At 39.0% G+C, this 24190-nt stretch overlaps 1 protein-coding gene across 2 annotated transcripts; it reads left to right on the forward strand.

Moving 5' to 3' along the window:
• The first annotated feature begins 1822 nt into the window (after nt 1-1822).
• On the forward strand, nt 1823-21302 carry RIOK2 (RIO kinase 2). Of its 2 annotated transcripts, none has more exons than XM_049824897.1 (10): nt 1823-2361; nt 3145-3283; nt 4741-4857; nt 5796-5971; nt 7618-7706; nt 11345-11536; nt 11951-12043; nt 12998-13534; nt 15062-15158; nt 19551-21302. In XM_049824897.1, the coding sequence occupies exons 1-10, from the start codon at nt 2296-2298 to the stop codon at nt 19710-19712; spliced, it is 1668 nt and encodes a 555-aa protein (XP_049680854.1). In that variant the 5' UTR covers nt 1823-2295; the 3' UTR covers nt 19713-21302. The 2 variants fall into 2 exon arrangements, with proteins under 2 accessions (XP_049680854.1, XP_049680855.1); XM_049824898.1 differs by lacking the exon at nt 1823-2361 and adding an exon at nt 2467-2664.
• Nucleotides 21303-24190: the final 2888 nt, after the last annotated feature.

Consider the following 24190-nt stretch of genomic DNA (forward strand, 5'->3'; position numbering starts at 1 on the left):
GCTTCAAAAAGAGGGATATTGATATATTCTAGTTCTAGTTGATACCCTTACTGGGTAGCTTGAAGCTTTCCCTTGTCGCACCAAAAACACAAAAGAAGTAGTTATCATTGTTATAATCTGTGTTGCTTTTAGCTGTCTTAAACAAGCTGTGGCACAATCTGTGTTCAAGTGAGACTACTAAAAGAATTAGTAGCCTCAAACAGAAAGGGGATTGTTGACAGCATATTTTCATACTTTCTGTATAGTATGTCTAAATATTTTGATGGGTTTAATATTTTGTCCCAGCCATGGAAACTGATTTGCTGCTAGATGACTCTAAAAGTGAGATTTGGTAAATAATTGTTAGAAATCTTATGCTGTGATTGAAACAAGAGACAAAAGTATAGCTAAGCAATTAACTAGTAGAAGTAGTTACTCATAAGTTTTGCAGTTCTTTGCTCTTATGACTAGATGTTCCTGTACCCTAGATGAGAAAAATGTTGAAACTGACCACATGTGATTGAAACTGCGTTAGGCTTCAAGATCAAAGAACAAGGACAAGAATGAAGACTTCAAGGACAGCCAACAATAACTTCAAATGGGTTGGTGGTCATAAAAGCAGCCCTTTGACTCAAATGGATCCTTCATTGCGCACGATCGGATATAGGCAGTACTATGATAATCAGTTATAATCATTTTTATGTATATTTATACTAATCTGATTAATATGCAATCAGTTATTCTATATAACCTGTTTGTGCTAAAACTGTGGTATGCACGCTAGGTGGAACTACCCCCCATGCATCCAGCGCTGCAATAAAGAATGCCTGCTTTCTAAAACTCCAAAACGAGTCTTAGAGAGTTTCTTTGACCGGCTTTTCGGTATCACATGCACCACTGCTGTACAAAATTTCAACAGAGCATATGCCATTCCTCCACATAATCTGCCTTCCTCATGACTTGGAGAGCACTGTATCACAGGCTAGTGCACTGCATACATAAATTATTTCAGATCTTTATATAAGGCTTCTGCCTGTACCGCTGGCAACTTATTTCAAGAAAAACAGACAAAAATACATACATCTTGCTATCATTGTGAAAACTTTTCTCAAAGGTACTTGATGATGCCATGAAAAGCTGAAATCAGAACTCAATAGTCAGTCCTTTTCAAAAGAAAAAAAAAGGGAGGGCATATTCTATGTATAAATTCTGAAAATTAAAACAAGTATAAGCATCAAGGATTTACTGGTTTAAGTCAACAGAGATACCATTTTCACCATTCAAAGACCTTGAGAAAGAATCTGAAAAAATGCAGTACACAAAAAGTTCACCAGAAATACTTTCATCGCAAGTAGTTACATTACAAAGCAACTGAGGAAAGAGCGCCTAGTTTTTCATTACTGTCACAGAACAAAGTTAATTAACCTCTCACCACTGCAGTCTGACACACAATGCCGAAGAGTTACTTACAAAGCAATAAAAGCACTTTCTTTCCCAGTTAGTAAACCTGACTTTAGGCTACCACCTCTTCCTCAACCCCTAGTAAATGGGGGAGGGGGGAGAGGGGGGGCTGTCCCATCCGTATTTCTACGTCTTTCAGCCCTACTTTCATGTATGATCAAAAAAAAAAAAAAAAAAAGAAGAATTCACAGAAGGGGCCGCACGCCGCCGTGCCCCTACTGCAACCTCGAGCCCCCTTCCCCGCGCAGAGGAAGCGCGGTGATAGGACGCACGCGTACAAAGAGCTTCCGCCCGCACTTACTAGTCCGTAGGGGCTTCGCGTCTCTGCCGCGCCCAAGCTGTGCGCAGCTGCAGCCGAGGCTTGCGGCGCTGGGAGGGAAGAGAGGAGCGGCGGGTGGGGCGTGGCGCTGGGGTCCGCTCTTGATGGTTCCTGCTCGCGCTGCCCCGCCTCCCCACCGGAACACCGGTGGGACGCGCTAGTTGCTTTGCCTGCGAGTTTCCTTCTAGGGAGTCGGTCTTGGCAGATGCACACGCCACCCAACTAACTCATCCGCAGTAGGGAGAGAGATCAAGCCAGTGCCGGCGTAGAGGCTTGTTCTGTTTCGATTTTCAGTCGGCACTGACTCACTGGCGAATGAAGAACACAAAGATCCGGCTGAGGACACGAGTGCGTACGGGGCTGCCAGGACCCAAACATGGGGCAACCTCGGCCCGGGAGGAGCTTGCTGCGGCAGGCTCGAGAGCTCTGCGCATGCGTCGGAGTGGTGCGTTTCCGCACGGACAGAGAGGCCGAGTTGTTCTCTTCGGACTAAGTTGTTCTCTTCGCGGCGCTGTCGTGTATCGGCCGCAGCGGTTATGGGGAAGCTGAACGTGTTGATGCTTCGGTACCTCTCCAGGGAGCACTTCAGGGTCCTGACAGCGGTGAGCCGGTGGGGAGGCCTGGCTGGGGGGACAGGCGAGCGGGGAGAGTAGCGGAGGTCTGCCTAGCGCCGGTTAGATAAGCGGGATCGGGCAGGTTCCGTGCAGGGATGGGAGACTGAACTGGTAGTGTCGCAAACGGCAGTGGAAGAAAAGCTGCAGGGGAATGGGACCGGTTTCTGTTCTCGCTGCCACCCCTGAGGTCCGGTGTTGGTGTTTCCCGGTGGAGAGGGCCCAAGGTCGTGCCGTTCTTTTTTTCAGCCGGCTGCCTCGAAGGGATCGTTAACGGCAGGGCTGCCCAGGAAGGTACCGTCACCAGTTTCTACGCGCGTGGTGATTGCTTTTGGCACGCTGTCTTAACGAGGAGAGAGCAAAGGTTTACCAGTACACGGCATCCTGCCTTGGGTGGTTATATGATAAGCACAGGCCGCACTAGTTGGCCTGCCTGACTGTAGTGAATGCAGGAGAACTAGTGGAAAGGCAAATTGAGCCACAGCTATGTAAATATGAGAAAAGAGTCTCATTTCAGAAACGTAGAACAGCTCCTTCATCCATTCCTGAGAGTGAAACCTAATCAGCCATTTGTCTTCTGGCCAGAACTGTTTAAGTTTCAAGGCTGAATTATACAAAAGATATCAAGGAGCAGTGATGAATATTAAAAGATTTGGTGAAGTCATTAAAAAAAAAATGCATCCATAAAAAGTTATTTTAGTCTCAAGTGGCATGTGATATTATTTCATTGCTGAACACAGGGATTAATAAATCTATTTTTATTTACTCTTTTAGGTGGAAATGGGCATGAAGAACCATGAAATAGTCCCTGCTAGCTTAATTGCTTCCATTGCCAGCCTTAAACATGGTGGCTGTAATAAAGTTTTGAGAGAGTTGGTGAAGCACAAACTTCTAGCTTATGAACGAACTAAAAGTGAGTTTGAATTTTTTGTTGGGCTCCTGCACTCATTCTGTCCTCAGTGCCTCACAGTGGTACTTGCAGAAGTACTGCAGCTTGGCATGTATGAGCATCCAGAGCACCTGCTAGTCTTACCTTCTCTTGGACCTAGCCTGGTGTCCTGGTTTCAGCTGAGATAGAGTTAATTGTCTTCTTAGTAGCTGGTATAGTGTTATGTTTGGGATTTTATATAAGAATGTTGACAACACTGATGTTGTTGCTAAGTAATGTTTAGTCTAAAGTCAAGGATTTTTCAGCTTCTAATGCCCAGCCAGCAAGAAGGCTGGAGGGGCACAAAAAGTTGGGATGAGACGCAGCCAGGGCAGCTGACCCAAAGTGGCCAACAGGGTATTCCATGCCACGTGATGTCATGTCTAGTATATAAACTGGGGGGAGTTGGGGTGGGGAGATTGCCGCTCTGCGGGCATCAGTCGGCGGGTGGTGAGCAGTTGCATTGTGCATCACTTGTATATTCCAATCCTTTTATTGTTAGTATTGTCATTTTATTAGTGTTATCATTATTAGTTTCTTCTTCTCTGTTCTGTTAAACTGTTCTTATCTCAACCCATGAGTTTTACTTCTTTTCCCAAATCTCTCCTCCATCCCACTGGGTGGGGGTGGGAGTGAGTGAGCAGCTGCATGGTGCTTAGTTACTGGCTGGGGTTAAACCATGACACCTGGGAATATGGGTTTGTGCAGCACCAAATGTTGACGCTGTCTGCTGAGCTGCTTGTGCCTATAAAGATGACAGGCAGAAAAGAGATGAACAGTTAACTTTTTTTGCTTTGTCACCAAAGTAATGAAAAATAAAAGAATCATTGATTAAGGCAATATTCAGATGCATACAGGAGTCAGCCCAAATGAGTTACAGTTTTATAGTACACAAACTGGAGCAGACTGCAAAAGCCTTGTACATTTCACCCCCTCAGAAATGCTACTAAAGGAGTTTTTATTCCCTGTCATGTGACAAGTAGTAGTTGTGCAGGCCTTTCCCCATTTCCTTCAGCCTTTCAGTTGCACCTGGCTTTGCAAACATAGTGTAGGAGTCTACAAGAAATCTGTATCCTTTTTTTGTCCCAGTTCTTCAGAGCACTGAAGGTTGCTTTAGATCATCACAACAATCCCAGATCCCTGCTGTGTCTCTTAAATGTGTGTTTTCCCAAGCTATTTGAAGTACTGCCATTGCCTCTATTAGAGAGGGGCTAACAGCATGTCTTGTCTTCTGCCCAGTTGTCAATTTTCATAAAACTTGCAGGAATATAAACAGCTTTACCATTCTTTCAAATTGGGCTGATAATAGCCAACAGGTGAAATATTACTTGGGTATTGAGTACTGTAAGCTGAAACAAGAAACAAGACTAAACTGAGACTTCTTCTAAGTGTAATATGTAGCTACTGAGGAATGAAATGTTTTGCATTTTATTCTTACCTAGCTGTCCAGGGTTATCGGTTAACTAATGCAGGATATGATTACCTTGCATTGAAAACTCTGTCTTCTCGACAAGTCATAAATTCTGTTGGAAACCAGATGGGTGTTGGCAAAGAATCAGGTAATTAAAAAATTTTTAATATTATTTTTTTTAAGCAAAAAGAGCTGTAATGTTGCAAATGTTTTACTAGAAACTAGGTAAGTTTTCCTCTGGATAGTCACATCAGTTAATCTGTCAAACACCAAGGTTTATGGGTCACTTCTTGAAATGCTGTGTGAGGCTTCTGGCTGCATTTGAATATTTCTTCACAAGAGCGAAGACAATTTTGTCTGATTCTTGTTTCATTGTTTAAAAAGGTACTTTGCAGGCAGATGCTGTTTGTCTCATTGTTTGTGAAGAGTTTTGAACCATTTTAGCAAAAAGATAATTTCAGTTTTTTCATCCCACTTTAAGATAGTAAAGTAAAATAGGCTGAAAACTATTGGAGTACCATCTTGGTTCCTCTTATGTTCATGTATATTGTAATTTGACACAGCCCCTAACTTGTGTAATTGAAGAATGAGAAGGGGATTGTTGGGGACAAATGGTAGAAATGAAACATAGGATATTTGTTAACACTGTTTAAATTAAGGAGCTGGTCCTTTGGGTTGTCTGTCCACAAAATAGCAAGAAGGCAGCTCTTCTAGACTGTGGTTAAGAATACCAGCATCTGCCCTAGTTTGCTCTAAAGGATAGCTTGTATTTGTTTGTTGCTGTGCAGATAGCCTGGGGATGTTAACCTGAATATAGGAACATTAAGATCTCCTACTCTGAAAGATGTTTCAGATCACATCAATATTTCTTCTAATGGTCACTTTAACAATAATTTCTTCTTGTTCAGATCTCTGATATACAAAATGTAAATTTAGCTGTCTTTACTAACTGTAGTAGAACTTGCCAAGCCAGAAATAGTAATTGTGAGAAGTGAAGTAACAAACTTATCACTGCACTTTTTCATCGGATACTAGCTTGTTAGATATCATTTATTTCTTAGATCTATGTCATTTTTTGTCATCTAGATATTTATATTGTTGCAAATGAAGAGGAGCAACAGTTTGCATTGAAGTTACATAGGCTTGGAAGAACTTCCTTTCGCAGTCTGAAAAATAAACGTGATTACCACAAGCACAGACATAAAATGTCATGGCTGTATTTATCCCGGTTAGCAGCAATGAAGGAATTTGCCTATATGAAGGTAGGTGGCCCTTCACACAATATCAGGAATGGTGTAATAGGCTGGAAGGTACTTTTCATACTGTGTTTTGATCACTTTGTATTTGCAGTAATGGTATGATTTACTCTTTTTTTTTTTTTTTTTTTTTTCTTTTTTCCCCCCTAGTGGACTTAAAGTATATATTTCAGAGAATTTCAATGCTATATGTTTTGTGTACTTTCCAATGACAAAAATGAAGCTTTGCCATTGAAGCCTTGAAGAACAGAAGCAGGTGTCATAAGAGAATTTCAAATTAATGTTATTATTTAAGGATAGATAATTTATATATCACCCATTCTGCTGTTTTTCCTTTAAAATTTATTGCATAAGCTTGCAAAGACACCTTAAAAAGTAAGGAAATTTACAGTTACTCATCAGAATTATTCTTTTTCTTTGTTCAGCTGTCTTTTTTTTTTTTTAATTTATTTATTTTTCAGTTTACAATGTTTTCATTTGTTGCTGTGCTGTTGAGGGAAATCTTTCAGTCCAGACTGGTGTTCTGATCTGAAAAAGCACACTTTGTTCTGTACTATGGGAAAAGATTTAATTTCTAAGCATATATTGCTACTTTCACAGAGTTTTTGATCTGCTTTAAAAAAATGCAGATGTTATATAGTGATTGAAAGTTGATAGTGGAAAAATAATTATAAAAACCTAGTTTTCCCTTCTCCTTTTGTGCTATTCAACAGTATTATAAACATTAAATATTATTTGCTTGCTTCTCGTAAAAAAACCTTGATAGGTTCTACCAGTGGCCTCCACAGAGAGAGAAAGAACTATTACCATTATTTAGAACCTCTGTATAGGTCCAGCTGGCCCAACTGGTAAAGCATTATTGAGTCAGAACTTGTAGAAATATAATAATGAGTGTCAGTTTCCCTGAAAAGAGGGTTGGGGGAGGATTAATTGTGTGCCGAAAAGTGATAGTAGTGTAATATTTAAGCAACAAAAGCTATATTTATGTTGCTTTAACTTAGAACTTAGAAAAATTTCTTAGAAAAATTCTCTGGTAACAAGAGACTGAGTAAAAAGAGAATGAAGCCATAAAGGAGCCGAGTGGATCAAGTGAATGACTAAATTTCATTAGAAGAGGCTAACAGGAGAGCTTTAAAATATTATGACCTACCTTTGGTTAATCTTTAACGTGGTGTAATGCTGGCTATTAATATTTAAGAGTGAAATTTTGTCATACAGCAACTGAGTATAGATTAACTAATCGGGCAGAACTGTATAGGCAGCAATTTAGTGTGGAATTTTTTTCTAATGCCTGACACCCTATTCCCAGTTATCTGCTATTGATTATTTGGGCTAACAGACCAGATACAATTCTCTCATTTTTCCTTTCTGTTGTGTTTTTCTTCCAGATGCAGAAAATTAAACTGTAAACAGTATAGCAGTGTGCTTAGTGTCTAAATTTACTAATTTTATTTGTCTTTGCAGTGAAAGTTCAAATGTCTGTTATGCTGTCTTCCTTCTTAAGCATGTGATTTGATGTTTCCAGTTAGCATGAGTAATGTATGCTGCTTCCGCAGTAATATTCATTGTTTATCTTAGACAGCAGTTTGTCAATATATGCAATGTTTTCTTAACTGTTTAATTTTAATTTGCAATGTGTTGTCTCTTTCCAGGCTCTGCATGACAGAAAATTTCCTGTTCCAAAACCTGTGGACTACAACAGGCATGCAGTTGTCATGGAACTTATTGATGGCTATCCTTTGTAAGTACTGAAGCTTGAATTCTCTGTGTTACAGAAACCCTACCAATGTTAGGTTCAGTAAGGTAACAGGGTTAGGGTTTTTCCTTGTCATGTGAATGTATTCTGACTTCACCATGCTGAATAGTGCTCTCTAGCCCACACTCATTAGCATTCTACTTAGTTATAGTCTTGTTTCTCTTATCTTTTTATTCAGAGAAATCGGGGTTTTTTCTTAGTCCAAAGAGACTGGTGGAATAGACTGATTTTTTTAAGTATGGAATACATCAAAAGAGCAGCGTGACACATGTTAGTACTGCAACTGTTTTCTACACAGAAATCACATACTCTATATGTTATTGGATATGTACAGTATTGAATATAATATCCTTCATGTTCTTCACGAACGCTGGTTCGTGATCCTTGCTCTGGTAATTCAGGTAAAATTATAACTCACTGTTTTAGAACTTCTGCTCTGTTTATGTAGAATACCATGTATAATCTGGGTTTGCTTCTTCAAGGAAGATTACTTTGGTTGAGTTGTTCAACATCTAGGAACATTAAATATCACTGAAGTTTGAACGTGAATGGATGGTTTGTTTTGTTTGCAGAGCAGAATGCAGAAGGCCTCAATATAATGCAGAATAACCTACGTGCTTATCTAGAGATTTTAATTGTTTAGTTCTAGAACAAACCAGTCCATGTTCTTGTATAGTAATCAAGATCTAAAGTGGGCAGTTTAATCAAAAGGGAATTAATCCCAAAGTATAACAGTTGAAGAATAACATGGAAGAGACTTCATTATATTCTGTCTCCCCACCTTCGTTTGTTAAATAATTCCACATCCATCATGTACATGGAGCACTTAAAGTTCCATGTGGAGATCTGCAGTGGAAGTTTACCATGCTCTCCCTGTTTTGTGATTCTAACCTGAAGGAGATAAGTAGTGGATGAGAAATATTTCAAATATGCCAAGATCAAAGAATCTCCAAATAATTGAGGTTGGAGGGGACAGCTGGCAGTCATCTGGTCCAAACGTCCTGCTCAAGCAGGGCCACCTAGAGGCTGTTGCCAGTTTTTCCATTGTCTGTTGCCTGAGTTGAAAAACCAGTGTGGAGTTGGTGACTTATGGTAAACAATTCTTATGCTCTCTTTGACAAGTACAGGTTATCCAAAGTTCCTGCCAAATTGGACTTAGTTTTTCCTAGTCTACCTGCCTCATTTCACATCTCACAGAATCACAGAATGGTTGAGGTTGGAAGGGACCTCCAGAGGTCATCTGGTCCAAGCACCCTGCTTGAGCGGGGCTACCCAGAGCTGGTTGTCCAGGACCATGTCCAGATGTGTTCTGAATATCTCTGAGGAGGGACCCTCCACAACTTCTTTGGACAACCTGTGCCAGTGCTCAGTCACCCTCACGGTGGAAAAACTGTTTCCTATGTTCAGACAGTTATGTGTTTCAGTGTTTCAGTTTGTGCCTGTTGGCTCTTGTCCTGTCACTGGACATCACTGAAAAAAGCCTGGCTCTGTCCTCTTTGCACCCTCCCTTCAGGTGTTTATATACATTGACGAGATCCCCTTGAGCCTTCTATTCTCCAGGCTGAACAGTCCCAGCTCTCAGCCTTTTCAAATAGAAGAGGTGCTCCAATCCCTTAATCATCCTTGTGGCCCTTTGCTGGACTCTCTACAGTATGTCTATGTCTCTCTTGTACTGGGGAGGACAGAACTGGAGACAGTACTCCAGGTGTGGCCTCACCAGTGCTGAGTGGAGGGGAAGGATTGCTTGCCTCAAACTGCTGCCAATACTTTGTCTAATGCAGCTGAGGATACCATTAGCTGCCTTTGCATGTTCAACTTGGTGCTCACCATGACCCCCAGGTCCTTTTCTGCCAAGCTGCTTTCCAGTGGAGTGACACCCGCTGTGTACTGGTGCATGAGGTTGTTCCTCCCCATGTGCAGGACTTTGCATTGCTTATTGAGCTTCATGAGGTTCATGCTGGCCCATTTCTCCAGCCTGTTGAGGTCCCTCTGGATGGCAGTGTGACCTTCTGGCATATCAGTGACTCCCAGTTTGGTGTTGTCTGCAAACTCTGCCCTGTCATCCAGCTCATTAATGAAGATGTTTACCAGGACTGGAACCACTTTTGACTGCTGGGGTACACTGGCCTCCAACTAGACTTTGCGCCCAGCCGTTCAGGCAGTTTTCAGTCCACCTCACTGTCTACACATCCAGACCATACATCAACAGCTTTGCTCTGAGAGTCTTAGGGAAGACAGTGTCAAAACCTTATTGAAGTACAGGTAGTTAATAATCCACTCTGTCCTCCCATCTAGCAGGCCAGTCACTTCATCACAGAAGTTTATCAGGTTGGTCAAGCATGACTTCCCCTTGGTGAAGCTGACTACTATGAATGATTTTCTTACCCTTAGTGTGCCTGACAGTGGTTTCCAGGATTAGCAGCTCCATCACCTTCCCAGGGCTTGAGGTGAGGCTGACCAGCCTATAGTTCCCTGGGTCCTTCTTGCCCTTCTTGAAGATGGAAGTGATGTTTGCCTTTCTCCAGTCTTCAAGTGCTTCTCCTAGTCACCATGATTGATCAATGATTATCAAGAGTGGTTTTGCAAAGAGACTTGCTAGCTTCCTCAGTACTTGGGAGTACCTCCCATCCAGGGTCCATGGACTTAACGTATGTCCAGTTTGCTTAAGTATTCCCTGAACTGATGCCCTTCCACAAGGGTGCATCTTCCTTGCTCCAACCCTTGCCCCTGAGGACCTGAGATTCCTATCTTGGAAGATACCATTTAAACATGACTTCCAGATTCAAAAAAGCAAATGGGTTTTATGACACAGACCTGTGGCTATGATAATTGTCACCAATTAATTTTGATATGAACAGGAGCCTGTTACAGAGCTGCTAGACTTCCATCATTCATTCTTTGTATTGCACAAATGATCCATTCTTACAATACTGCAGTGCTGCATTTGACCAGAATACTTCACATGACAACTCTAAATGCTGACCACTTCTTCACAGTTTATGGTACCATAAGAAAACTGCCTTTTTATTTTGTTTCTAAACACCAGATAATTTGTATTTCACTACTTAAGGTACTTTGCTTTCTCAGGTATGCATTCAGGAATTCTTTAAGCTCCCCCCCCCCCCTCCCCCCCCAACTTAGTCTAGAAAATACATTTCTGTAAAAGAAAATATCATACAGAAAGACCTAGTTTCTACTGAGACCATAAGATTACCTAAAACAGGAAAGACATAAAACTTTACGGATCCATTATTTGAAATATGCATTATGACAACGGTGCCTGATGGGAGACAATGAGTATAAGCTGAAATTAATTTAGCCAGCATATAAGGAGACATTTTCTCCCACTGAAGACAATGAGGTAGTGGCACAGGGTGCTTGTGGACGTTGCACAGTCTCTCCATCCCTTGAATTTTTCAAGCACCAACTAGACAAAGCCCTGAGCAATCTGGTCTGATCTCAGAGTTGACTCAGCTTTGAGGAGGGTATTGGACTAGAGACTTGAGGGCCCTTTTAACTTGAACTACCCTGGCGTTCTGTCAGATGTACTTCATTTACTTTGTCTATATTTTCAAATTAAGTCTTTCAACATTCAGAATATTTTATTATATTTAACTTTCTAGGTGCCAGGTGAGCCAAATGGAAGATCCTTCTTCTGTCTACAGTGAATTAATGGATCTGATTGTAAAACTTGCCAATCATGGTTTGATTCATGCTGATTTCAATGAATTTAATCTCATATTGGATAATGATGACCATGTCACTATGATTGATTTCCCTCAGATGATATCAACATCACATGCAAATGCTGAATGGTAGGTTCAAATTTAGAGATGCTTTCAAAGTAAATCTGGCAAGTGCTGATGATAGCAAATGGTCAACCATGACTTGTTTCCGTTAGCCTGTTTCTGATTCTTTTTCTACCATTCTTGTCATGCAGCAAAAATAACATTCCAACCATAGTTTGATTTATGAATGTGTAGAAATGTCTCTGTAGGATAATTATGTAATTAATTTCTTCTCAGAGAGAATGATGTTCTTCAGTTAAGAAATGCTTAGAAATAAACATCATGCAGTTTGTCTCCCTAGCCTTTTGTCTTAGGATCACTAATAGAAATAATTTTCAAATAAAACCAGTAAAACACAAGAAATGTAGGTTGAAAGTTTATCACTGCAGTAGACTTCACTGCCTTGATTTTGTGTTTGTACAATTCTGTATTTTTTTACAGGTATTTTGACAGAGATGTTAACTGTATTAAGGAGTTCTTTAAGAAACGCTTCAACTATGAGAGTGAGCTCTTCCCAACGTTCAAAGACATCAGGTAGAAACTGCCAGATGAATTTGAGTTCTCCTATTTATGGTATTTGTGTTGATTTTGTGAGAAAAATGGATGCCTGTGATTGATGCTTGTAGGAGAAATAAAAAAAATAGGCCCAACTATGCAGTTTTAAATTATATGTTTGTCATTCCTATTGTGTTTTCTTCAACCAACTCTAAGTGGTTTCCAAAAGCTAAAGTGTGCTTTAAAATTCACTGCTACCTCCTTTTCTTTCCTCTTGCAGCTAAGGAAGAGAGATGAATCCAAAAGCTTGATCAAAATGGTGACTATCTAGGAAGTATTAACAGTGATGCAGAATCAGTTTCTCCCACTTCTCAAAACCTGTTTGACAGTTCTAGTATATTTAGGATTAATTTTGGTTTCAATTTTGAATTTATTTTTAAAATGCTAGTAAATATGGTGACTGCCTCATCAAACATTGTTACATTCAAAGTTTTCTTCCTAATGCCTTTTGTCCCTTTTGAAAAGTAAAGTATTTTTTCACTTATTTTAAGACTGAAGCTGTTGCAATGAAAAGGGTTTTATTTCATTCTGAGCACTTTTCCAAAGTAGTACCACACATGAATCAGTCTCTGTGTGTCAGTGTACCTTTTTATTCTTCTATTTTCTTAAACATAATTTGAATTCACGGCTAAATTGTATTCCTGCTAAAATAAAATAATTTCCTATAAATAAATAAATAAACAAATAAATGCTGGCTGTGGAGATGGGATCATCTTCTGCAGGATTTTGCTTTTTTCCTGTCACATTCTGTTAATACTTTACCTAAAGCTCAGCACTATCATATGGTGTTCTGTGTGTTTCATCAGAGCATATCCTCTTTGTTAATAGTATGGGTAATTGAAGTCTAGCTTGATTAATATTTGTAATCCAAGATGTAGCATATTAGTAGCTTGATGATTTAGCATATTAAAAGAAAATGTACTTCTTTCACAGGAGAGAGTGTTCTCTTGATAGAGAGATTGCTGCCAGTGGCTATACAAAAGAAATGCAGGAAGGTGGTGAACTGCTTTACCCTCCAACTTCTGATGAGGATGATAGTACAACAAAGGTATCAGAATTTGTAGAAGATGCTGAGAATAAGCTCAACTTCTCCAGCAAAGATAAAGAAAACAATGCAGGCTTCATGTATGAAGTGGGTGATTTCTCTGAAAGCAGACCCTCTCACAACTTTATGTATAGCAATGAAGAGGCTGATACAACTGAAAGTAGTGAAAATACACAAAGGCTGAATATGTCAAAGCTGAGTTCAGCCTTAGAAAAAGTTGAAGCTCAAGCTATGCTTTGGAACTCTGGTGAAGATGCAGAGAGTTCTGCGATTGCTTTTTTTGAGGGCAAAAGCATAACTGAAAATGCTGGTGAAGTCAAAAATCAGACAGGTCAAGCACGGTGCTGTAATGATAAGGAGAATGAAGACAAATGCCCTGATCTGGTTGACTTGTCAACTTTAAAGGAGAAACTCGGGCATTACAGGTAAAGATTCATACTTACTGTCTAGGAGCGTGGTTCCTCCCCTCCCCCCAATAAATGTAAATCTTGCAAATAGCTCAAAAAGGACTACTCATTAGCTACCCTTGTTTAAATTGAAGACTAAAAATTCAATTTATTTTGAAAACATCGCAGTGAGTATCTTTCCTATTGGTCTCATGATGGGTAACCTGTTGATTGGTAATACATACGTAATGCTTCATATGTAAAGTGTGACATATCAGTTGTCCAGCTGTATACTAGTATCTAATGAGAGAACAGGTGTTGGATTTAATTCATAGTCCAACCTCTTTTCTATGGTGGAATTATTTTCCCTTTTTCTTTACTTCAGTTAATATTGGTAGTTGTCCTCGTTTCAGCTGGGATAGAGTTAATTTTCTTTCCAGTAGCTGATATAGTGTTATGGTTTGGATTCAGTAGGAGAAGAATGTTGATAACACTGATGTTTTCAGTTGTTGCTAAGTAGTCTTAGTATACTAAGTCAAGGATTTTTCAGCTTCTCATGCCCAGCCAACAAGAAGGCTGGAGGGGCACAAGAAGTTCGGAGGAGGCACAGCCAGGACAGCTGACCCAAAGTGGCCAAAGGGGTATTCCATACCATGTGACATCATGCCTAGTATATAAACTGGGGGGAGTTGGCTGGTGGGGGGGGGGATGGGGAGGGGGGTGTGGTCACTATGCAGGGGGGAGCTAACTGGGCATCAGTTGGCAAGTGGTGAGCAATTGCATTGTGCATCATTTGTTTTGTATATTCCAATCACTTTATTACTGTTGTCATTATTATTTTCTTTCTTTCTGTTCTGTTAAACTGTTCTTATCTCAACCCATGGGTTTTACCTTCCCCCCCATCCCACTGGATGGGGGAGAAGTGAGTGAGAGGCTGCATGGTGCTTAGTTGCTGGCTGGGGTTAAACTACAACAGTAGTGAAAGAGTTCATGATGTTAAAATACTGCTTCTAATAGCTTTAATGAATAAGTTTGTAATTTGAATGCTCTGTCTCAAAGCCAAATTACTCTGCTGCTCGCTCGGTTGAAGTTAGCAAGAGCAAGCTCCTTGGAATGTATTGTACTGTTTGGTCTTCTAGCTTTTAATTCCTTCCCTGACATACTTAGAAATACCTGCTTACATTCAGGCTAGACCCTTGCACATGAAATTCTGAGTTTGCCAGCCTACCATGTACCTGGATGCATATACCAAGCTCATACTCCTCCTCATTTGGTTTTGCCTTTTAGTGAAATGACTTGTCGAAACATTGTGCAGAATCTGAAATACTTTTTTAGTGTTCTTAAGCTTCTTTTCATTTGCTTGGTATACCAGTAGCTATTGTGCAACAAATTCTGCCTTTCATATAATGCCTGTTTTGAACAAATAGTATTATTATTTAAAATCTTTGCATGTTCTGTTGGGAGTTTTCAGATTATATCTCAGAAAGTTAAGACTAAAACATGATGCTCATAAAGGCAAACTGTTTATCTTGCTAGTGGAATAAAACATTGATTTATGTATTTTAGAGATGAAGAGAGTATCGTTCATATTGCTGAGCACAGAACAAGGACTAAAAGTATCACATCGGACAGAAGTGTTGGGAGCTGTTCAACCATTCCAGCGGTAAATATTGTTATTACCTAGTTTACTCTAAGACCATATTAAATTTCACATAGCTGTTAGTACTTATTTGTAAAAACGTTCTCTAGCATTAATTATCTTTAAAAAGACTGTTAAAACGTATCTCTGTGGTTTGCATTTCCATGCCCGCAGAAAAATAGGAGTGATACTTCTGTAATTGTTTACAGGCAATGATTTCCAGCACTTTCCTTCATGTATTTCTCTTTCACCAAAGCTCTACACCAGCATTAGCAACTCTCAGTCAGTAACAGGCTAATGTATGTTAATGTATGTTCATGCACTAATATTTAATAATTTCATTCATTTCTGTTGTTAGCCACAATTAATATCTTTTACGTTAAAAGTGGATGCTTGAGTCAGGATTTAATTTGGCCTTTTTTGCCTATCTTCTCAGAGATTCACACTCTTTGAAACATTTATATGAACTCACTTCAATAGTGATTTCTTTGGCAATATGAATTTATCTGACTTTCTGCATTATATAAATCAGAGCATTTTCAGGAGAATTTAATTTCAATTAGGTCAGACTACATACTTGCCATACAATGGGTACCTATGTTCAGTCGCATTTTCATTTGCAGTTAGGAGCAGAAGATCTGAAAAATCTAGTTTGGGGAACACATTGGTGTAGTTTCAGCTCTTTCATGACATGTGCCAAAAGTAAATACATACTTTTTCAGTTTGTGGGTTTTTTGAAGCATTTCTATTGCCTAATTAGAGTATTAGTCCTAGAAATACTGTATCTGAATCCTATAGTGCTGGCAAGAGTGACTTTTTTTTTTCCAGTTAGTCTTGGTCTTCATTGTTTACAGTCTTTTCAGTCTGCTGCTTGCTTGCTGCTTCAGTACTTTTCTAACAAAGGCTTTGCTACTGTCCTATTAAGTGATGTGAAGTGATTCTATGAAGCAGCCTTGTTTTACACAAGGTGCCTGTCAGTGGCTATAATATTCATGGAATAGTTGGCTGCTTTACTCTTTCATGTTTGGATATTTCTGTTGTTGTTAAGCATTTTCAAGATGCACCAATAACCAATAAAGTTACATGTGTAAATGAATGTTAAGGAACAGCATGCTTGCATCTTGTCTAAGACATTTTTTACAGGACTTCGTGCAAGCCAAAAAAAATCCAACTTTGATCTTCGTCATCACAGTTCTTACTCTAGGGGATGGCATTGTATCATCTTAAGGAGATGAAGGATTAGGTTAAAACTATGGGATGAAGTAAACAAGAGCCAGGATGACCTGCCGGGAATACCCTAGCTTCTGGTCCGTGCAATCTTCTCTTTTTTTTTTTTTTTTTTTTTTTTCTTTTTTTTTTTGAGTTTGCTAATTTAAGTGTGCAGAATTAAAAAAAAAAAAAAGACTAGTGCTACTAAGTCCTATAAAGGAAATTACTTAAAATTATACTCCTGTACCCCAGTTAGTGGTAGCAGTGGTCATTATGTAGCTATAGAAACCTTTTTGAGTGTATAGAAGATGGATGTTTATTCTGTAGGCAGGCACATATGATATGTTAAAAATATGTAAATGGCGTGTACATACTTAATTTTCTGTTCTAAAAGAAAGATAAAAGCACTGTAGCAGAAAGCTTTCGAGAGGTTCAGCCACATAAAAAACTTTATCGTGCACCAGTTTACCTTGCATGCTTTCACTTACATGCTTTTATGCTGAGTAAAATAATGTTTCTGCCCATTGCTGAATCTTATTTTAACTTTTGAGTGTTATAGCTAAAGAAATGACATGTATAATGAGCTAGTTGTAACATAACAAAATAATTATAAAACTAAAAATGCAAAATAGTGGCACTGCAGTAAGATCCACTGGGCTGCTTAAAGCTGATGCATTTTTATTGCTGTTAGCATTTATCTGTTACTTACGCAGCTTGCTTTCTGTTTGTTGGAGAAAATATACTAAAACATAAGCAGATTTTTAAATTCGCACAAATTAATTCATACAGGCATATATAAACAATGGCAGTAATAGCAGCAGGCACAGTCGTAACTTGGAGAATATGCCAAAAAGAGAAGGCTTCATGAATTTTGGAAAATCAGCTATTCCACAAGAAGTAAAGTATCTTTCTGGGCTTGTACAAATCTTTATATGCAGTGATGTAATTTAATTAGAGGAAACAGTGTGAATGATCAAAAATTTAAATAATAAAATGTAAGTCTATTTACTCTGAAGCATTTTCCAGTATTTGCTTACATTTAGGTTATGATGATGGAAAGACTAGGGAGTCTTTCCACCACGTGCTGTGGTTGAGCAATAGAATTTGGTGAATTTACATTATGATTCCATGTCAAAAACTTCTGGTATCCCTCTTGCAAAATTTCTTCTAGCAAGTTTTGTATAAACTAGTCATCTGTCCTGGACCAGAGTGGAAGAAATAGAGAAGCCTTCTTTCAGGGTTCTGCCCACAGAAAACACAGAATGACAGATGCATTATTGGCAAAAGAAAAACATCTGTGCAACAGTTTAAATTAGTTCCGATCAGTTTTTCTTCAGGAATATTTTTAAAAAGAATCTACAATTTTTATTTCCAAAGAGCTCATGGTTAAATATTGAGTGCTACTAAGTACCCAAGGAGGAAGGATCACATGCAACTGTTTTTTTCCAGATTTCATCAGTCAGCCTGCATGCAATGTAAATTAAAACTGCTGTTCAGGTGGTTCCCTGATTATTACAGGATTCCTGCTGAAATCAGGATTGAGTAACTGGAATCATTGACTGCCATGTATTTTGTTACCTTAGTCACAGCAATTCTTAAAGAGCATAACTAGCCAAAATGATGCTTTCTGGTTCCTAATTTATTCCCTACCAACTTACTACTTCATATGGTACAGTGAATTTGAGTTGATAGTACAATCAACAAGGCAACTGAAATTGGGGTACATGTAAAGGAAGTGTAATTACATGGATATTTTTTCTCTTGTCCAGTTACTTGGACATCAGCAGATCTTTTATTAAGGACAGATTTATTCCTTCATATGACCTTTTTTAATGCTTTATTAATTAGAATAAAAATAAGGCACTCCTTTGGGATTTCCAATAAGTACGGTTCTGTCATGATGAAATAGAAAGATGAAAATAATTTGTTTTCTCTTTTTCTTCCAAGACATGATATGCACATATACACTCAGTATCACTGCAGCAGTGGGAGCTGGGATCATTTTCCAAATGACAAAATCACAGCCACCATCTACTAAATCATGGCTTCATTTTTATTATGGATAGCTATTGTCATCATAATGGAGAGCAGAACTCAGAATGAAAACATAGTTGTAAATAACAGATGAAATTTCATAAAACTATTGCAGTTTTATGGAAATAGCAGTGGCTGTTGCTGTTTTAGTACTTCTGCTGTAGATGCATGAGACGGTCCTGACCTTGGGAATCTTAATAGGAGAGTGCCTCACAACAGGGGAAGACTGGAGGAGGAATTGTAAATTGCTCCTGATTGCCCATCTTTTTTAGCCACATTTGTGATAAAGAGTTGTTGTTTTCCACTCACATCATTGTAATCCAAACTTTAGAAAAAATAGGGTGCTAGAAAAAATATGGTGCTAAAAAAAAATAGGCACAAACCAAGTAATTATTGCAGGACATGAAATGTTCTACTGGTCCTTTGTTTTGGTTTGTTTTTTTTTTTAAACTTAAAAGAAATCTGTCTAATCTTGAAGCATAGAATATTACCGGCTTTTACATTTTTGTAGAAGGCATGTGTTTTGCACTGAGAGGTGCTGGTCCTTTATGATCCCTGTGAGAAAGACACTTAAACTCTGTAAGGTATGATTTAAAATTAAGCTAAGACTGTCGGAAGAGACTAGCATAGATAATCCCACACCCCTTTAGGATGCTGGGAGCCCTGATGTTATAGCATTGAACAGGACTCCCAACACACATGCAGCGTGCCATGCAGACCTTGTCTGTAGCAGAGAATCTCTCTCTTCAGTCAGTCAAGCTATTTTATGATTTTCTTACAAGTAAACAACTCTGTAGAAATGATGAACGGTCAAGCTGAACTTGAAGTTCGCACAATAACTTCTTGGTGCACTTTTAGAAAAAGGCAGGGCCACACAGGAGGCCTAATTGCAAGTACTGAGCGGGAGCTGGCTTAGTTTATTCCACGGACAACAGATTTGTGCAGCACAACACAGGCCTGAAGACAGCCCTGTATCTGCAGCTTAGGGCAACACTGCGCAGACCTGGGCTTGCTCGTGTTAACTGTTTTGTGTATCACTTAACTTCTTGATGTACAGAGGTCTTCCAGTTAGGATTGTGTATGTTCATGTTGGTAGTGAAAATGCACTGTCATTGTGCCAGTACTAAATGGTCTTCAAAAGGTTCTGATACTGAATTGTTTGTTTATTTGTAGGAACTGGTGAAACAGAAGATAAAACGTCAACTGACCAAACATCAAAAGTCTGCTCTGAGGCAACAGCTGCGAAAAGGAGAGGCAAATATTTATACCAAACAACGTCGAGAAAATATGCACAACATTAAGTCAAGCTTGGATGCAGCTAGTTTCTGGGGATAATTTATTAAAGCTCCCATAGAACATGAGAAAACTCACAATGCATATAGTCAAAAGAATTATGCTAATAACCAATAATCCTTTTATATAATGGTGCTAATCCTTTTACATAATGTCGCAATCTCTTTTATACTACCAAATGTTTTTCTAGAAGTTAAAAAACCTCATTGTGGTTCCTGTGATTTTAATTGGGTTTGTGTTTCTGGTTAAAAACATTGACTGTAATTTAAATTAGACCAGTAGTACCAGCTAACATAATTTAACGACAGTAATTTCCAGCAGTATCTTGTTGTAAATCCGTTGTACTGTGTGTGTTTAGATAAAGACTCTTCTGTTGTGCAGAGGATCCCTCTTAAGAGGGAAGTAAGGGAATTTTTAAAACCAATTTTTGCAATTACATGAGATTTAAATTTAAAATGTTACACTCATGTTATAAACAGATATTTGTTTGTATTAAAAATCACAAATATGAACCTGATAGCAGTTAGTACTCTTAAGATTTCTTTTGTACCTGTACAAAATGTGTATGAGCAATCCATATGATGAACATGCATGCTCTGAAGCCAGCAATTCTCATTTATTTTTTCATTCACTCCACGATCTCACGTATAAATCTTGCGCAGAAAAATATGTAATAATAACAGTGTTGTATAGACCTGGCAAGCACTCAGATTTTTAATGTGCCTGCACAGTTACCAATAAATTTAATTCCTTATATCTAATAACTTACATAAAGTGATGAGGATTATGGAACTTCTCTTTTTCAAAAATATTACCATGACTTTTACTATGCTATATCCTTGGGGTCAGAAAACCTAGAAGAAACAAGTATCTTGATTTATTTTTTTTTTTATTTTAAGCAAGGTATGTCTAGTAATAAAATTAAATAGTGCTTATATTTAAAAACTCATAATAAGGAGAGGAGTGTTTGTGACCACTGAAGCAAGAGAGAGTAGTTTAAATTTTTTTTTTATGTTCTTTTTTTGACCTTCTATCCACTGTATTTGTGCTTGAGACGTGAAGTGGAGCCCTTCTTGAGAAGGACAACTTGGCAGAGTTTAAATTATCAATCTATAGTTTGGAAAATCTTAAATCTTTTACTTGCCTGAGTAAAAGAAATGAGGAACTTTGGCTTTGACCTTTGGTTTTCTGCTTGCGTGTCTGATGCTATCTATTCTTTGTCTTACGTACCTGATATGCCTGATACCTTATTGAGGTTTTAGTCTGTTGAAGAATTGCAGCCTCTATTCTGTCTTGCAGCACACTCTTGCTTTCAAAGCTTTTCATTTTTGTCTTCTCTCTGGAACAATGTAAAAGCTAGTCTCAGCCAGCAGCTGTATGTGGTCTTGGTTAAACCATGGCAGGTCAGTGAAGAGATGCAGTAGATAAGTGTTCCTTGCAGGATCACAGCTGCATGAAAGTCTGCTGACAGAAATAAGAAAGTTTGATTAAATCTTGCATGTAAGTGATTGCAGTCAGGTTATGCAGGCCTGGTTCCTGATACAGCTAGAGCTGATTTTAGCAGGAGTAGAAAAACAAACTAAGTTAATTTAATTGCATTTCTATTTTAAACATTAAAGGAAGAAAAAAATCTTTCTGTTTCTAGGCTCTTATCTGTTAAGAGACTGGTTCAGTGACAGCTTAACAAGATTTGAGTTACTGTTCTTTGGCTAAGATGTGTGTGCACTTTTGGCTTCTAATTTAGGACTTCTCACAGTGAATTAGTTCTTTTTGGTGTGCAACCTTAAGTCTGTCTTGGTGATTGGTTCTAAAAATACACAAAGGTTGTCCATTTGATTCAGCACTATGAAAAAAGAAAGGATGATGGAAATCTTTGTTTATTTTCAAAATGTTGCTTTAAAATGCCCATTAACTCTTTAAAAAGTATTCTAATGGATGGCTCTAAGTTATCATTTTCATTTACCCTGCCAGACAAGACTATTCTGAGACTGGACTTAGCAAGGGAGGAACTAATCCTCAAAGTTACAATTTAATACATCTTTATTAAGCCTGTTTTTTCCAAAGCAGCAAGATTCCTGAACTATCTAAAGCCATCAACGGTCACAATGAAGTTTATACATTGAATGAGCGTCAGAGTACTTGCTCCAATTGAATGTCCACATATGAAGCAAAGCATTCAGAATGAACTTAGGAAAATGCAGAGGTTAAGACAATATTGACCATCTTAAATTCACATATTCAGCAGGAAGGAATGTGTGAATTATAACAAAATTGGTTTAAAATATGCTATTTTAATAAGCACACATAAAGTAGTGTTAGTTCATTAATTTATAACCAAACAAAATTTGAAAATTAGTAAGGAGCCAACATTGTACTATGCACATTCAATATATGCAACAGTATGTGTTAAAACTTTTAAGTGATACAAGGTTGTGTAGCAATTTTCCACTGCTGAATACTAAAATACTGATTCTTATTTGGAACATGGAATAAAGATTGTACAGTAACTAAAGAAAATATCTTGTGGATATTTTTCAAGTCAGGAAGACTTTACTGGAACTGATATAAAAGTATTCTGTACCAGCAAAGTAACTAGTTGATGCAGCTTATGGCTGCTACAAACAACCCTCCTTTCCGAAGGAAAAAGCATGTTATATCTGTGTAACAAAAGTGTATTTGCATTTCTACTTTAGGCTTTTGCCCACATGTTTTGGGTTTGTGTGGCAGGTTTTGGTAGCAGGGGAGGGGCTACAGGGGTGGCTCCTGTGAGAAGCTGCTAGAAGCTCCCCCGGCTCCAAGGTGGACCCACCTCTGGCCAGGGCCGAGCCCATCAGTGATCTTGGTAGCACCTCTGGGATAACGTACTTAAGGAGGAAAAGAAAAAAACTGCTGGAAAACCTGCAGTAGAGAGGGGAGTGGAATGTGAGAGAAACACCTATGCAGACACCAAGGTCCATGAAGAATGAGGGGGAGGAGGTACGTCATAGGAGGTGATGCTCCTGCAGTCCATGGTGAGATGACAGGCTGTCCCCCTGCAGCCCATGCACGTGAATGGTGGAGCAGATACCCACCTACAGCCCATGGAGGGACCCCACGCTGAAGCAGGTGGATGCCCCCAGAGATGGCCATGACTCCATGGGAAAGCCTGTGCTGGAGCAGTCAGTGCCTGAAGGACTGCAGCCCCTGGGAAGGACCCATGCTGGAGGAGGGGAAGAGTGAGGAGTCCTATCCCTGAGGAGGAATGAGTGGCAGAGACAATGTGTGACGAACTGACCACAAGCCCCATTCCCCATCCCCCTGCACTGCTTGGGGGAGGAGGTAGAGAAAACCAGGAGTGGAGCTGAGCCTGGGAAGAAGAGAGGGGTCGGGGGAAGGTGTTTTAAGATTTGGGGTTTACTTCTCATTATCCTGTTTTGATTTGATTGGTAGTAAATTAAATTGATTTTGTTTTTTCCCCAAGTTGAGTCTGGTTTTTGTCCATGACCATAAGTGGTGAGTGATCCCTCTCTGTCCTTGTCTCGACTCGCGAGCTTTTCTTTATATTTTTTCCTCTCCATCCCACTGAGGGGGAGCAGTGAGTGAGCGGCTTCATGGTACTTTGTTGCTGGCTGGGCTTAAACCATGACACAGCACATTGATGTCTGTCTTTTGATTGGAATGCCTCTTCAGACCCCTGAACAACTCTGTTCTCTTACATATAAATAGTTTAATTCACTGACATTTTGATACACTTACTGTACATGGAATTGGAAACTACATTCCAGGAAAATGGATTCAAATTGGGTTAACCAAATACATCACAAGTTTAATTTTGCTTTCTTTTTAATTTTCTGCTTGCTATTAATACCAAAGTTGTGTTCCTGTTACATAAGTGAAAGAGATAGAAAAACATACTTTTTAGTTAATTTACTGTTTACCCAACAGTCTGCATGCTACTTTCATGGTAATGAGTTTGGAACAACTTTACATCTTCTTCCCTTATATTTTCAGTGTCTCCCTATAATTTGAGAGTCTTGGGAAGCAAGGGAGTCTGTTCTTTTGGCAGAAATCAGAACAACTTTTGCTTCAGCACATCAATATCCTGATGAAACAACTCTCTCCCTAACCTGTAGGTGGGTGTAACAGCAGGAAGCAATAGGAATGAGCCTGTCTGTCTGCCTTCACAGCTAATTAGCATACAGCAAAGATAGGCATTCCAGGGAGGCGGACCCTCTGAAGGATGTTAGAAGCAGTGTCTGATTGGCAGATTCTTTATGAATCCAGTGCATCAATGAACTGCAAAAATTCAGTACAGGACTCAACTAATTCAGGTATGAGGACAGTTTGTGGATGCTTTCTGGAAAAGCAGATCCGAGATGGATAGAACCTTGGAGTCTTTGCAACTTTTAATTGCCCAAGTTCTTCCTCATAGAGACCCTACCCTAGTATTTAAAGACTGTAAGTACCGAAGATAACTGTCTGACTTTCCTAACAATTCAATTGCTTTGTTTAATTCAAATGTCTGCTACAGTCAGGATATT

Source organism: Accipiter gentilis, chromosome 21, assembly GCF_929443795.1.
Source record: "Accipiter gentilis chromosome 21, bAccGen1.1, whole genome shotgun sequence".
Lineage (NCBI taxonomy): Eukaryota > Metazoa > Chordata > Aves > Accipitriformes > Accipitridae > Astur > Astur gentilis.

Bases quoted from the DNA above. Each gene is read 5' to 3' on its own strand.
- RIOK2 (XM_049824897.1), top strand. From the start codon at position 2,296: ATGGGGAAGCTGAACGTGTTGATGCTTCGGTACCTCTCCAGGGAGCAC. The intron at 2,362-3,144 runs GTGAGCCGGTGG...TTACTCTTTTAG, and splicing joins ACTTCAGGGTCCTGACAGCG to GTGGAAATGGGCATGAAGAA. The intron at 15,159-19,550 runs GTAAATATTGTT...GTTTATTTGTAG, and splicing joins GCTGTTCAACCATTCCAGCG to GAACTGGTGAAACAGAAGAT.